The 14,110-nt window shown below is 39.9% G+C and overlaps 1 gene segment (V, D, J or C); it reads right to left on the bottom strand.

Annotated features, from left to right (window-relative positions):
• Positions 1 to 2,461: 2,461 nt before the first annotated feature.
• LOC105989522 lies at positions 2,462 to 3,780 on the bottom strand. The segment is given in 2 exon segments: positions 2,462 to 3,427; positions 3,542 to 3,780. Coding segments are annotated over 2 exon segments (399 nt in total).
• Positions 3,781 to 14,110: the final 10,330 nt, after the last annotated feature.

Genomic DNA, 14,110 nt, shown 5'->3' with positions numbered 1-14,110 from the left:
CTTTGCAGACATAAGCAGGTAAAAAATGAAATGAGCTGGATTCTCTCTTTCTGAACAGTCACCTGGTCCTATGGCTTTCTTGCTGAAATAATCAGAGCTTCTATGACAAGAAGTCAAAGCACCTGGTGAAGCCTTTAGCTTGGATCTGAGCCAGACTTTTACGCTCTGGAAATCCTGCATTAACTGTTGTTGTGGACTTTACTTGCTCTAAGGAGGGTCCTCACAGAAGAACAGGGATTAGTCACTGACTAGAAAGGGGATATCTCTAAGCTCCTAGCTTTGGTTCCATTTTTGACAGAGAGAATTATTTTTTTAATTCCGTATATCCAGATATTAATGTAAATCTACCCACTCTTGTAGATTAAATTTATCTGAGCAGAAAACAAAGTGTAAGAGAGTAGATGGAGGATTGGTGGATTTTATAGATCACATTCTCTACTACTTCCTCTTCTGAGTTTGAGTTAAGGAAATGTACTTAGGATGAAGTTTTAGAAAACAAGACAATTTGTTCTTATGTACACATAAATAAGTACTGAGCTTGATCGGAGCTCAAAGGAGCCGAGAAGGGGCAGACAGGATAAGGGGCTGTCAGCAGTAACTGAATGGAGATGAGAATGTTGCATAATGGGTAAAGAACTATTATTAAGAGACCTATGAAAGTCTACACTGTATTTGATCTAATAGGAAATGGTTTAGCATTCAGAAGTCAATGTACTTCATTAGAAGAGTGATGAGAAGTAATCATTTGACTCTATCAATATGGGCAGAGAAACATTTTATAATGTGTTACCAGTATTCTAGACAAGTGCTTTCCCAATGTGATGAAACTTATTCACAAAATTTTTATATCAAACAGCCTATTTAATAGCGAATGTGGAATACTTTCCTCCTGTAAGAAGTAAGAAGCAAAGAAGAAACTGATATTTCAGAGGATAGCTATTCAACATTGTGCTGGAGATTTCAACCAGTGTGATAAAACCTGAAATAGAAATAAATTTTAAGATAAGAAGGACGAGTAAAAGCACTGGTTACAGATTACATGGCTGTTATAGAAAACCCTAAGGAATTTCTGAATAACAACTGTTAGTAATTAGAGAATGTAATTAGAGGACTTTTTAAACTAATTCATTGCAAGTAATTGAAAAACTGCAAAAAAATAGCAGTTTCAATGGTATCAATAATGAATCACTGAGAAATAAGTTTGAGCCAAATGTTCAGCTAGCTTCAGTGAATTTCTGTCACTTCTAACCTGCAGCATCCCCTGATTCCTGAGCTGGTTCTGTGACGGGTTTGTGCACTGGGGGAAGGAACACTTCAGTGTTGTGAACTGACCACTAGCACATGGGTGCAGGGCTGAGTCTCCTGGCTCAGAGGAAGTGACTTCCAGGCTGCAGGGAAATTGGAGGATGGGGGGGCATTGAGCTGAGAACTTATCCTTGGCCATGTCTGTTGGTTCAAGAATTGGCTGACTTTAAGCCAGGTGTCAATGGATCAAGCCTATCTGTATTCCTCCCTACTCAGGAAGCTGAGTTCTGAAGATCCCTGTTCAAAGCCAGTTCAAATCCCAGGTCTCCCCACCCTCAACACACCCCCCCAAAAAAAAACAATTTTCTGACTTTGGAAAGAAATCAACAGCTGAATGTCTTTATTCTGGTACTGCTGATACCAACAACAACAACAAAAAACTTTGGGGGGTGCAATCATTTTGGTTTTGTGTTCTTTCCCTTGGACCAGATGTCTTGGAATCTGTATAACTTGGGCATCCAAAAAGCCTAGAAGAAAGAAAACAAACTAAAGACAAAAACCATGGAAGATACTGACTAGGAATAATAATAATAATAAAACTTGGGTCTTTGATTGGAAAGCCCCAGACACAGAAATTCTTTTTGTGCTGTTCCCGAGAGACAAACATCTACACAGCAGAAGAGGCTGGAAACAAGGCCAGGAGAGGTAGCAAAAGGGTGATGTGCTTTCATTCCCCATCAGCAAGCTCCCTATGATATAATCTCTTTCCAAACACATTATCTTAAAAGACTCATCATTTTATCAAAAGGGAAATGTTTACCCAGAGTAAACATCAGTAGTTGATGTTTTAAAAGTTTTCTGTATCAATTTTCACAATGCATGGCTATTGAGTATATATTTTAGAGAGTCCTAAAATAGATACAATTTATTCATAAATACAAAAATATAATAAATTAAAACCTTGTGTTACTGCTGGTCAATGATTACACAGTTAATGCCTTAGAGAAATTCTTTCTAAGTCCCCCTCCTCTGTGTTTTTATCTGTCTCTTTCTCATTTCCTGTCAAATTCTTTCATTTCCTGTTTAAACTGTCATGTGTATCTTTATGTTAATCACTGCTAATGTCTGGGGAGAGAGTGAGGGAGAAAGTAGAATGTCTCGAATATACTCACACTGCTAACTTGGCAATCAACTACAGCTCTGGGTATGTCTCATATACACAGGTATAGGGGGAACTTGATGCCCTTGTGTGGGACACGTCAGGCTTATAATTTTGAAATACCTGTGGTGGTATTTAGATATGTAAAGCTATCATTGTCTCAGATCACTAAAAGTGGTTATGCAGATCCGGGATGGACTGTGTGTTTTAGTGTTGACAAGAACTGGAGGAAAGTGTGTGGGGGGGGGGGGGGTTCTCTGAGAAACTGGATAAGGAGTACTGCATGAACAGACACAAGAGTTTTCCACTCACTTTAAGAGGAAAATCTAAGATACAGATTGTATCAATAATCTACTCTCATCAATGTAATTTTATATACACAGTAAGAGTCAAGTGCTGCATGAGGACCATGGTTGGATCATTACTCATCTGGGCTTTCGATTGAGGTTTTAAACCTAGGGGGTAGAAAGATCAGTCAGCTCTTCATGAATACAGTGGTCCCGTGCCAATGGGATTGATGTTCTTTGTTGAAACTCTTACTCTCACCCTGAGAGCTACATGAAAGGAGATGACTTAAAACATCATCCAGCCTTGTATGAAGACTCCCTGTGGCTTGCTCCAGCACCAGTTAACTGCTATCACTTCCGGTGAAGCACACCACTGGCTTCCTGAGTCAGTGTGTGATGGGTTTGTGCACTGAGGGAAAGGAACACTGTGATGCTGTGGCCTGGCTGCTGGCACACAGGTACAGGGCTGTATCTCCTAGGTCACAGGATGGGATTTCCAGGCTGCAAGGGGACTCGGAGGGACATGTAGCTGAGACTCGCCCCTTGGCTATGTCTGTTTCTTTCAGAAGTTGACTATTCTGAAAGTATACCAACAACTTAACCTCTCGCTTCTTGTTTTGTTGATACCAATGAACATAAGCATGTCCTTGTATGGGGTTACAATCCATCTTTGCTCTTTGTCCTTTCTCTTTGACCAGATGTCTTGGGGTCTGAGTAACTTTGGCACCCAAAGAACCTGGAAGAGAAGAAGACGAAGGACAAAACATATGAGGCGATACAAGGCAAAGCGCTCGTTTCTGGGGGTTGGAATGCTTAGGAGAAAGATTCCTCTTTTGTGCTCAGGACTCACCTGCCCCCAAGAGACAAAGGGCGACACAACAGAGGAGCCCGGAGCCCATGGTGACACTGAAGTAAGGAAAGGATGATGCGTTCTCATTTCTCAACACCAAGCTTCCTGTGACGTGATAGTTGGTAGATTCAAAATCTCCATATTACTGCTTCATGCTGCTGGCCAAAACAGATGCCAGGGAGAAAGATTCGGTGCCAAAAGAAAAAAACACATAATTGTTTAACATTTTATTTATTTATTTAAAAGCAGTATCTATATATACATATAACAATATGCACATATTTTACAAAATGATAAAGTAAGCATGACTGATATTTTATTAATTTTAACATATCTTGTATTTTCACTAAAATTAACTGTACAAACATAGTTTTGACAGCTATAAAATTAAGTACTGAAGTAAAAATTTCATAGTACGCTGGTCAGTGATTTCATTTTCAGAACTCTCTCTTGTTCTGTGTGTGTGTGTGTTTGTGTGTCTATCTCTCTCTGTTTTCATCTGCATCTCTATGGTAAATACTGATAATATCTTAAGAGAAAGAGACAGAGGTTGGCCAGGAGCGATAGACAGAGAAGGAAGTAAGAAGAGAGAAAGTGTGTTAATCTATTTAAAGTAATATAGTGAGAAAAATTTAGAACTCCAGAATATATCGTAAGAAGGTATAGTTACGGTAAAGAGGCTTAGATATTTTTATGTGAAACTATAGGTTTACAAAGCAAATTGGAAGAGTCCACCGGTGCTATATAGATACATAACATACAAATATAGTCGTCCACATCTCACCAGTGACATTGCTGAGTGTACAAACCTGGGAAGTGAGCATATGAACTCATGAAAGAATAAGTACCAGTGTGTCAGTGCTGTCAAGATCCTGGGAACAATTGTACGTGTTTTCAGAAGTGTTTACAGAGAACTAACTGTGCATCATTTGGAAGTGAGCCCCGATGGAAGGCTGAAAAATGGAAAGCTTCGTTCATGTTGAACTGAGTGGAGAATTCTCAGAGGGACGATTGCATCTATACTAAACCAATACTTGTGTGATTGTTTTGAACACATGCATACACAGATACAGGCAGGTGTTTGATGAGGTCACAGTTCATCATTCTTTCTCTGGAGATTTTAAACCCAGTCATCAAGACAGCCAGCATAGTCTTATGAGTATGGTGGACCAAAGCCAACCAAGTTAATGATCTTTGATAGCCATCTTATTCTCACCCCAAGGGCTGGGCAGAAAGGAGAAAGATGGTTTACATACAGAGACAAGAATGAAGCAGACAACTAGGGGGAAAAATGAGAGGACAGCCACGCCAGCCTCGGGCTTACCACTCTTCACTTCTAGACTCCCCATAGCCTGCTGTCAAATTCCACCATGCTGCAGTTAATTCCACAAGCTACAGTTAATTTCTGTTGTTTCCCACCAACCCGCTGAGTCCTCTGCTTCCTGAATCGGGTTGGTGGTGGGTTTATGCACTGAGGGGAAGGAAGCTTACAGGGCTGTGGATTGACTGCTGGCACACAGAAACAGTGCTGAATCTCCTGGTTCAGGTGACGGCACTGTCAGGCTACAGAGGGATTTGGGAGGACATTCAGCTGAGAAGTGCCCCTTGGCTATATCTGCTACTTCAAGGACGTTTTTGTTCAGAAGGTAAAACAACAACTGAATCTCTTTGTTCTGGTTTTGTTGATACCAGTAAAGAGCAGTATGTCCTTGTTTGGGGGTACATTCCATCTTTGCTGCCTGGCCCTTTCCTTTAACCAGATGTCTTGGAGTCTGTATAACTTCAGCATCCAAAGGGCCTGGAAGAAAAGGAAAGAGGAGACTGCTCAGGAGGGAGAGTGACAAGGAACAAAGCTTGGGCCTATGGCTGGCAAGTCCAGGGCAAAGTTCTTCCTTTTGTGCTCAGGACTCACCTGCTGCCAGGAGACAAAGGGACACACAGCAGAGAAGCCTGGGGCCCATGGTGGCACCAACAGCAGAAGGGTGAGGTGGTTCACTTCCCCATCAGCCTGCTTCCTGTGAGGCGAGCCCTTTAATCACCGTCACCGTCACCCTGCTGCACATTACAGGAAAGACACGTCCCGACTTTAGAAGGATGCTCTTATCCTTGCTGACTCAACATCACTGGTTGAAGTTGTATTCATTTAAAAGCATTTCATACCTACTTTAACTGTAATAGGTATGGTCCTTCTGGGTAATAATCACATAGTTAATGCTTTAGTGACAATCTTTCAAGATCCTTGCACACACACACACACACACTATCTGAATGATGCCAAGGGAAGGCACTCTACTGCAGCTCAGTATGCAAAGCACACCATTGCTACAAGAATATATCACTGCTGGTATTTCAAATAGTGACACCAAGACTCAGAGAGAGCCAGTTCTCTTTATATCACTTCTAAATGGACAAGTGCCCACAAGGAAGAGATGAAATCTCCTATTTCCTGGTTGGAGTCAAATTCAGAATGTCACATACCTCTGTGCTAGCTAGGAAGAGTTAGGAAAAGAAACACCTGAAACTGTTAGTGTTCATGGACTGTCCTGCTTCTCTGATGAGTATTGTTGAGATGAGGATGCTCCAAACACAGGAAGGAGTTCAGATGTGGAGTTGTTTGATAAAATGTATTTGCTCCCCCATTTGTATTTACTCAAGGCCATTCACGTATGGAGATGGCATAGGACTTCACTCTTCTGTCTACCAGCTATGTAACCTTGAGGAAACTGCTTATCCTCACTTTGATTTTACTTTCTCATCTGCAAAGTGAGTAATGAGGTTTTCTCAAATGACAGATGGATGGACAGATAGGTAGGTAGATAGATAGATAGAAAGACAGACAGACAGGACAGACAGAGAGACAGACAGATAGATATGTAGATTAGAGAGAGAGAATTTATAATAATTCTTAACACAGAGAAACATTTATTGACACAGGATTGCACCTATTAAAATATTTCCAAGCACTAAGAATTTGCATGAGTGTTGAATTCATTGCATAAAATGAGTTCTTCTCAAGTCTTGAGATACCTAAAAATAAGGACGTACATTAAATGTTTCTTAACAAGTGATATATTTTAGATAGATGTTGTTATTCTATGCCTTGTCTCTGATTATCTGTAATAGAAGATACTTTCACGGTAAACATTTAGTTGGAATCTGATGGTTTGGTAACTGATACTGTATTTTCCTGGAAGAAAGGCAGAAGGTAGAGAGAAAAAGCTGGAGACAAGGAAGGAAGAAGGGAAGGAGAGAGGCAGAGAGAGACAGAGAGACAGGATGGGAGGGAATGATGTAGAGTGGCAATTATTAAGTGAACCCTGGGGGTAAACTCTGAGAAAGGATGCTAACTGCATGGTGGTTTCCCAGGTTTCCATTCAGGCCTCCGGTTCTCAGTTACACCTGCAAAATTAAGATCTCCTTCTTTGTGCAGGCACTATCCACTTTTTATTTTTACCATGACTTCACTTGTCAGTTTGATAAATGCCAAGGACCTTCTTTTTCAGACTAATATTTTAAAAGTATAAACTAGAAAATATTATAAAAAGAAAGCTATCTTGAAGTAAATATATCAAAATATTACTTTAAAAGTCTGATGTATTCATACATCCATATGTATCTTTTAAAGCTGAATAAATAGAATATAGCCTGATACATCTGAAAACTGCAATTCAAAACTGATAATAAATGACATTTACTCTATATGATGTAAATGAAATGAGGTTCATATAGCTGTAATATGTGCAATGTGTATACAAATATCTACAATTTATATTATTGATTCTGTCACAGATATTACTAGAGCTATTATTATTACTTACTATATTTACCATGCGAGGAAACGATTCATTCTCAGTTAGAGATTACTAAAAATAAAGATGCAGTTTTTCTATTTAAATTGGTGGATTCCCTGAATCTCTGTCTGCATTACTTGGCAATCCTGGAATCACAGATGAATATTTTCTCTCTCAAAAGAGAATAAGCCTCATGCTGAAATCCACAAAGAGGAAGTGTTAGGAAGTTCACAGATCCTTAAAAATGCTTTGCCCCAAGTGTGAATGTTAGATTGGTCAAAGATGTCAGAGGAAGATGACTTAAACTGATCACTGGTTTAAAGACTTAATCATGACAGATACTTACCTTGACTGTATTCTGGTTTTGGAAACACAGACTTTTCATAGTTTGTCTTCCTGTATAGAAACACATATAATAACATAATATAGTATAATATATAACTTCTCTAGTTAGATGATAGATAGATAACAAATAATAGATAAAATAGAGAAACATAGACGATGGATAGTAGATAGATAGATAGATAGATAGATAGATAGATGATAGATAGATAGATTCCCTCCATTGTCCTCATTATTGATACCATAACATCACTACCATCACCAGCACCATTCATTATCCTCAGGTCCATGTGATAACAAAGGGCCATTTATGAAGTACTAGCATCTTTTTTGCATGAAAGATGTAAATAGTACACCAAGAAATTCTGTAATAAACAATAACTTCCCCCAAATAGAATCAAGAAAATAACAGCAAATGATCCCTTGCAATTATATGTGCTAATACTTCTGAAATGCCTCTGATCTCAAATATATGGTATGGCAATATAAACACTATTCTTGACAGAATGGTATGCAACTCTATAGAATTCATGATTCCTGTGCTGGCAGCCATGGTGGCTCATGCGTGCAATCCTAGCTACTCAGGAGGTGGAAATTAGGAGGCCTGTATTTCAAGGTCAACCAGGACAAAAAGTTCATGAGACCCTTCTGACCCAGTAAGAGTTTGAAGTGATGGCACTCATTCATTATCTCAGCCACATGGGAAGCGTCAATAGGAGGTTTTTGGTCCAGGCTAGCCTGAGCATAAATGAGAAATCCAATTTCAAAAATAACTGAAAAATCGAAAGGATTGGGGTCATGGTTCAAGCATTAGAACAACTGACTATCAAATGCAAGGCCCTGAGTTCAAACCCACTACTACCAAAGGGGGTGGGGTGGGATATCCTTGCTTTGTTCACTGTTAGGTAGTGTCATACTCTAAGGAGAACTCTAAGGAGTAGATCATGAAGAAGTTTATATTGTTTAACAGATTTTTTTTCTCTAATATTATAGGAGATTTCATAGTCAACTGTCATATCATACATCATATAGTTATCCACCTGAATTCCTGTGGACTTTATTTAAGTGAATTTTCAGAGCAGTTGAAAATTCACACAAAACCAAGTAGGAACTCTAGTTCCTTGGCAGCCTCATGTTCTACAAGCACAACCTACCCCCTGCTGACATCCTGTGTGGTGGAACTACAATCCTGACAAACGTTGCCCTCTAGAGGAGCATAGAGGTAATGCATAGATGTGACCAACAAGAGCAGCAACACCAAATTATCCCCTTCAGATCATGTGCTTAAGTGTAAAACATGCCCTTACTTTTAATTTTAATCAATCAATTAATTAATTAATGGCTCAACTGGTAGACTACCAACTATGAGCAATTTTGTTTTCTTAACAAATGTGCGTGCTTTGAAAGGGAACTTGAGGAAGTTTTGTTTTTATTTAAGTTTTATTTTAAAGATGATGTACAGAGGGGTTACAGTTACATGAGTCAGGTAATGAGTACATTTCTTTTTTAACAGTTTCACCTGCTCCCTCATTTTCTCCCCATTTTCCCCCCTCCCAAACCTCCTCCCTCCCAAGTTGTGTAGTTCATTTCCCACATTCCACTATGTTTTCCTGAGCATACTTTACCTCTGACTGAGCAGTGCTGACACTGGTTGGTGTGAGGAATAGTTCATGTCATAAGCTCTCCTAGGACCACTGGCTATTCCTGGCTTTCTGGAGTTTCTGGGGTTTTTGTTGTTGTTGTTGTTTGTTTTGTTTGTTTGTTTTTTGTTTTGTTGGTCCTGGGCCTGAAATATGGGCCTGGGTGCTGTCCCTCAGCTCTTCAGCTCAAGGCTAGCACTCTACCACTTGAGCCACAGCACCACTTCCGGCTTTTTTTTTTCTGCTTATGTGATGCTGAAGAATCAAACCCAAGGCCTCATGCATGCAAGGCAAGTACTCTACCACTGAGCCACCTTCCCAGCCCCTGGAGATGCTATTTTTATGTAATATGCTGAGATAGAGGCATCAGTTACGAAGTGCAAAGAAAACGTTGCATAGAGCTCATGGGAAATCTTCGCAGAAAGATTCAATGTATTAAGAAGGTTCAATGTATAAATTCCTTATGGGTGTTAAAAGTACAATTGTAATAATGTTGTTTAAATTAAATTTAGAAAAATATGAACAGATTAGGAGGAAGATTTATGTAATAGAAATGACAGGCCCATGCTGAGAAAATTTTGCAGACTTCAAACAAAGCTATAGGGGAGCTGGAGGAGAAACTGAAGCTGTTCTGTATCGTGATTGTCATGGAGATTACATGCGTGCCAAATTCTATTGAAATCTATACTCCTATGGGTGATATGTTACATGTGTTTGTGTCTCAATAAAGTTTTTTTTAATTGTATGATTTAGAATTCCAGAGGGCAGGAGTGGGTTGAGCTTCTAGAACGTTTTTATGGCAGGGTGGACTATGAGAAGCTCTCATCGTGTATCTCTGAGCATCCTTGGCTCCCGTTCCTGGAAATATGTTGGAGCAGATGATCAAGGTCCATGTGAAACGCACCGTTGTCTGCTTGTCCTGCCATTCTGTAACACAGAGCTTTACCAAGAGAAAAACACTGGGTTTCATATTTTTATGAAGTTGGTTAGAAATTCATCATGGCCATTTACAGAGACAAGGGTGGGGGGAAAGAGAAAGAGAGAGGGAGAAAGAGAGAGAGAGAGAGAAAGAGAAAGAGAGACAGAGAGAGAGAGATCTTGATCATCTTTGCCTAATCCTCAGCACAATGGGGAGTGTGGGCCCTCTTTTGTTTTTCTCTTCTTTCTCTGCCCTTCCTTACGTAACCACTCCTTTTCCCGAGCAGGCTCTCCATAATGAGATAATGCATTTGTGTTCTAAGAAAAGCCACCATTCAGCACTGTGTACTGCTGGCACAGAAGTACAGCGCTGAATCGGCTGGCTCAGCGGACTGAATTTCCACCGTACAGGGTTTGTTTTGGGGGCACTGAGGTGAAAATCTCTCGCCGAGCACTTCTGTTTTCTCCATGATATCCTCTTTATAAAGGTAACCGAGAAACTTGAGTTCCTCATTTGGTTTCTGACGATACCAATAAACATAATCATGTCCCTTGATAGGGACACACTTTAGCTTTGCTTTCTGCTCTTTTCCTCTGATCAGATGTCGAGGTCTCTGGATGACTTCGGCGCCCGTGGAGCCTGTGGAGGAAAAGAAAGTGCTGGAAAATAAAAAGCCCAGAGGTAACTTGGTATTTCAAATACAAAAGAATGTGCTAAAACTGGAATCCAACCAGCAGGACTTACCTGCTTCCAGGAAAAAAAGGGCCATGGAGCAGAGAAGCCTGAGACCCATGGTGTGTTCAGGGAGAGAGAAAGCAGTGGCAGGCAGCCTCCCACCCTCCTCAGATGACCTTCTTGTCACGTGATCACTTCGCTTCGCCTCTCCCCAGCCCTCACAGGACATGGCATCACATAGGATGTGGGAGGGCAGGAGCTGTCTTCCCTGGAAAAAGAACAGGTGCTAGTTTCAGCTTGCACATATTGTTTTCTTTATCTTCTTCTGAGACTCTTGCCGTTCTTATTTCTTTGTTTAGTTTTGTTTGCACCACTGGAATTTGAACTCAGAGCACTTGTAGTCAGGCACTCTGCCACTTGAGCTACATACCTAACCATTTTTGCTTTATTTTTTTTAAAGACTATTGTTATTATGTAGGAGTTACAGTTACGTCAGTTAAGTAATGAGTACATTTCTTTTTGGGCATTGCCACCCCTTCCCTCGCTCGCTCACAGCTGTTTTTAGTTATTTTTCAGGTAGGATATTTTTATATCCTACTGGCCTTCAATTTGAGTCTTTCTGCCTACAGCTTCCCAAATAGTATATTGATTGAGATGAAGTCTAGGTAATTTTTTTTTGTCAGTTGTGGGGCTTAGGCGCTATCCCTCAGCTCTTCAGCTCAAGGCAAGCACTCTACTGCTTGAGCCACAGCATCACTTCTGGTTTTCTAGTGGTTTATTGGAGATAGAAGTCTTACAGACTTTTCTGCCTGGGCTGGCTTTGAACCGCAATACTCAGATCTCAGCCTTCTGAGTAGCTAGGATTACAGGCGTGAGCCACCAGTACCCAGCATGTAAGTAATTTTTTCCCCCTGGGCTGGGCTCAAATTATGATCTTCCTTATTTCTGCCTCCCACATATCTGGAATTACAAGTGTGAGCTACTCTTCTCAGCCTTTTTACAGTATTGTAAAGTCACACATTATTTACGTATTTGCTTCTTAAAGCTGTCAAGTGGTCTCTTCCTTTCCATCAGCTATATAGACAAGCATAATTCTAAACAATTCAATCTCACTAATATCTAACATTTCAAAGTTTTTGCCATAGTCAGAGCATCACATGGTTACTGTAAAGAATGAAATGTAAGACTGTACAAAAGTATCTATAGAAATATGCAATGGGTAGGGAGAAATAATGAAATAATGAATAGGGAGAAATAATGAGGTCTTTGTGCCAATCAATCAATGTGAGATGGAATCCATCTGAGAATTTTCTATTCCATGTTCCTCTTTCAGGTTGATCATTCTCTCTCATAGCCAGGCAGTGGCAACTCTGACAGATTTCATTTTCACATTCTTTTCATCATAGCCTTTACCATTTTTGTGTGAATCTGTAAACTATATACCACTTAATGTTGTATGGTGCTTAAGGGAAATCATTCTGTCAACATTTTCCTATGATGTTATTCTTTTCATTGTAATTTATGATGACACATAATTCTAGACAATTTGCTTTTATTAGTATTTAATACTCTTCATATTCATTTACTTTAATTTATTGTTCTTAATTTCATATCCCTCCACCCTTCATTTTCTGTACTACTGAAAAGCTAATTGAGTTCTTGAGTCTCTGGCAGAGAAGCTAGCTTCTCTCTCCCGTGGACCTTGTGTTATATTGAAAACACAAATGGCATTGGTAAAACTCGAAAGACTCTTGTTATTGGGTTCATTTATTCTTCATTTATATCTTCATGGATCTCATACTTCCAAAATGTATTCTTCTAAAGCATAAATAATTTATCAACATTCAGATTTTGTTCTTTCCTCTAAGAGATTCATTTCAAGGTTTTTACATTTCATATTTTGTGTTATTGTTTATAAACGATCTTCTATGTGTATGTTTAAGCAATAACTGTTGCTAATATGTGTAAATAAAACTATTTTAAATGTATGTTATATCCTGTGTCTTGCTATGTTTACTAAATTTGTCTATCAGTTATGAAATGCTTCTCTGGATGTTTTTGTCTTTTCAAATTCATCACCTGCCAAAATTTACTTCCCTTTGTTTCTTTCTCATGATCACCTCTTATACTTTTTCTCTATCTGTAGATGCAGTGTGGTGTGTAATAGAAATGATGGTGTCCTTTATTTACTCACGTGTCCCTCTAGTGGTCAAAAGGGGAAATTCACCGATACCTACTGTTTCTCCATGCCATTACCTTGGTGAGGTAGAGTTCCATTTCCACCATTCAACACAGTAGGAAGAAACTTCAAGTGCCAGAGAGAAAATAGGGAAGACACAGCACTCGATGTGGTAGCTTGGTTCATATTCCATAGAATTCTTACTAGTAGTTACACCATCACATTCACTGCTCACGTTTTGTTTTGTTTCCAAATCTCTTAAGCCTGTGACACTCTTGTGGCACTTTGTCCACCAGGTGACATCCTCATCATCATTCAAGTTTTTACCTAACTTTGAACTTTTACCTAACTTCTCTCTGCCCTTCCTGATGCCACCAGGTAGAACTGTTCTCCAACACAGTTCTCTAACACCTGTAATGGATGGTATTGTACCTGTTACTCCGTGTGTGTGTGTGTGTGTGTGTGTGTTTCAAAGTGTTCTGTAAAACAGAATAGAGCTTGGGCTATAGAAGAATCTCTCCCTTCCCACTGTGTGCCTCCTCTTTTTTTGACTTGTTCTCATACATGTGTGTAGGTGCACTTTTTAAAAGCCTGACTAATGAGTAAGCAAAGTTTATCAGCACCCTACATAGTGTACTGGTGCCAGCAGCTGTTTTGCTTTCAATGTCTGGCTGAGGGGGAAGGAAAGGCAAGGCAGGCACTGAGGCACCTGGAGGGGGAAGCAGGGAGTGTGAACATTTATGCCCAGAGAGGCGGTGGCTGTGTTCCACTGTGCCCTACTGCTGGCACAAAAGTAAAGAGCGGTCTGATTCTTTTGGGCCAAAGTCACAGTGAGAGGGAAAAGTGGCTTTTTCTCTCGAGAGACACTGTAGCCTTCAGCTAGATCTCCCTTTTGGATAGCCTTTACAACTTGGGAATAGTAGATCAGTCTCAAGCCGTGTCCTGGGTCCTGTCTGTACCAGTACATGGAGTCATGATCCAAATTCTGTTCACATTTCAGGGTCGCACTCTGTTCTTCCTTTC

The sequence above is a fragment of the Dipodomys ordii genome, unplaced genomic scaffold (genome assembly GCF_000151885.1).
Source record: "Dipodomys ordii isolate 6190 unplaced genomic scaffold, Dord_2.0 Scaffold56, whole genome shotgun sequence".
Taxonomy (NCBI): domain Eukaryota; kingdom Metazoa; phylum Chordata; class Mammalia; order Rodentia; family Heteromyidae; genus Dipodomys; species Dipodomys ordii.
The sequence above is the reverse complement of the archived record's forward strand: the minus strand, read 5'-3'. Positions and strand labels throughout refer to the sequence as shown.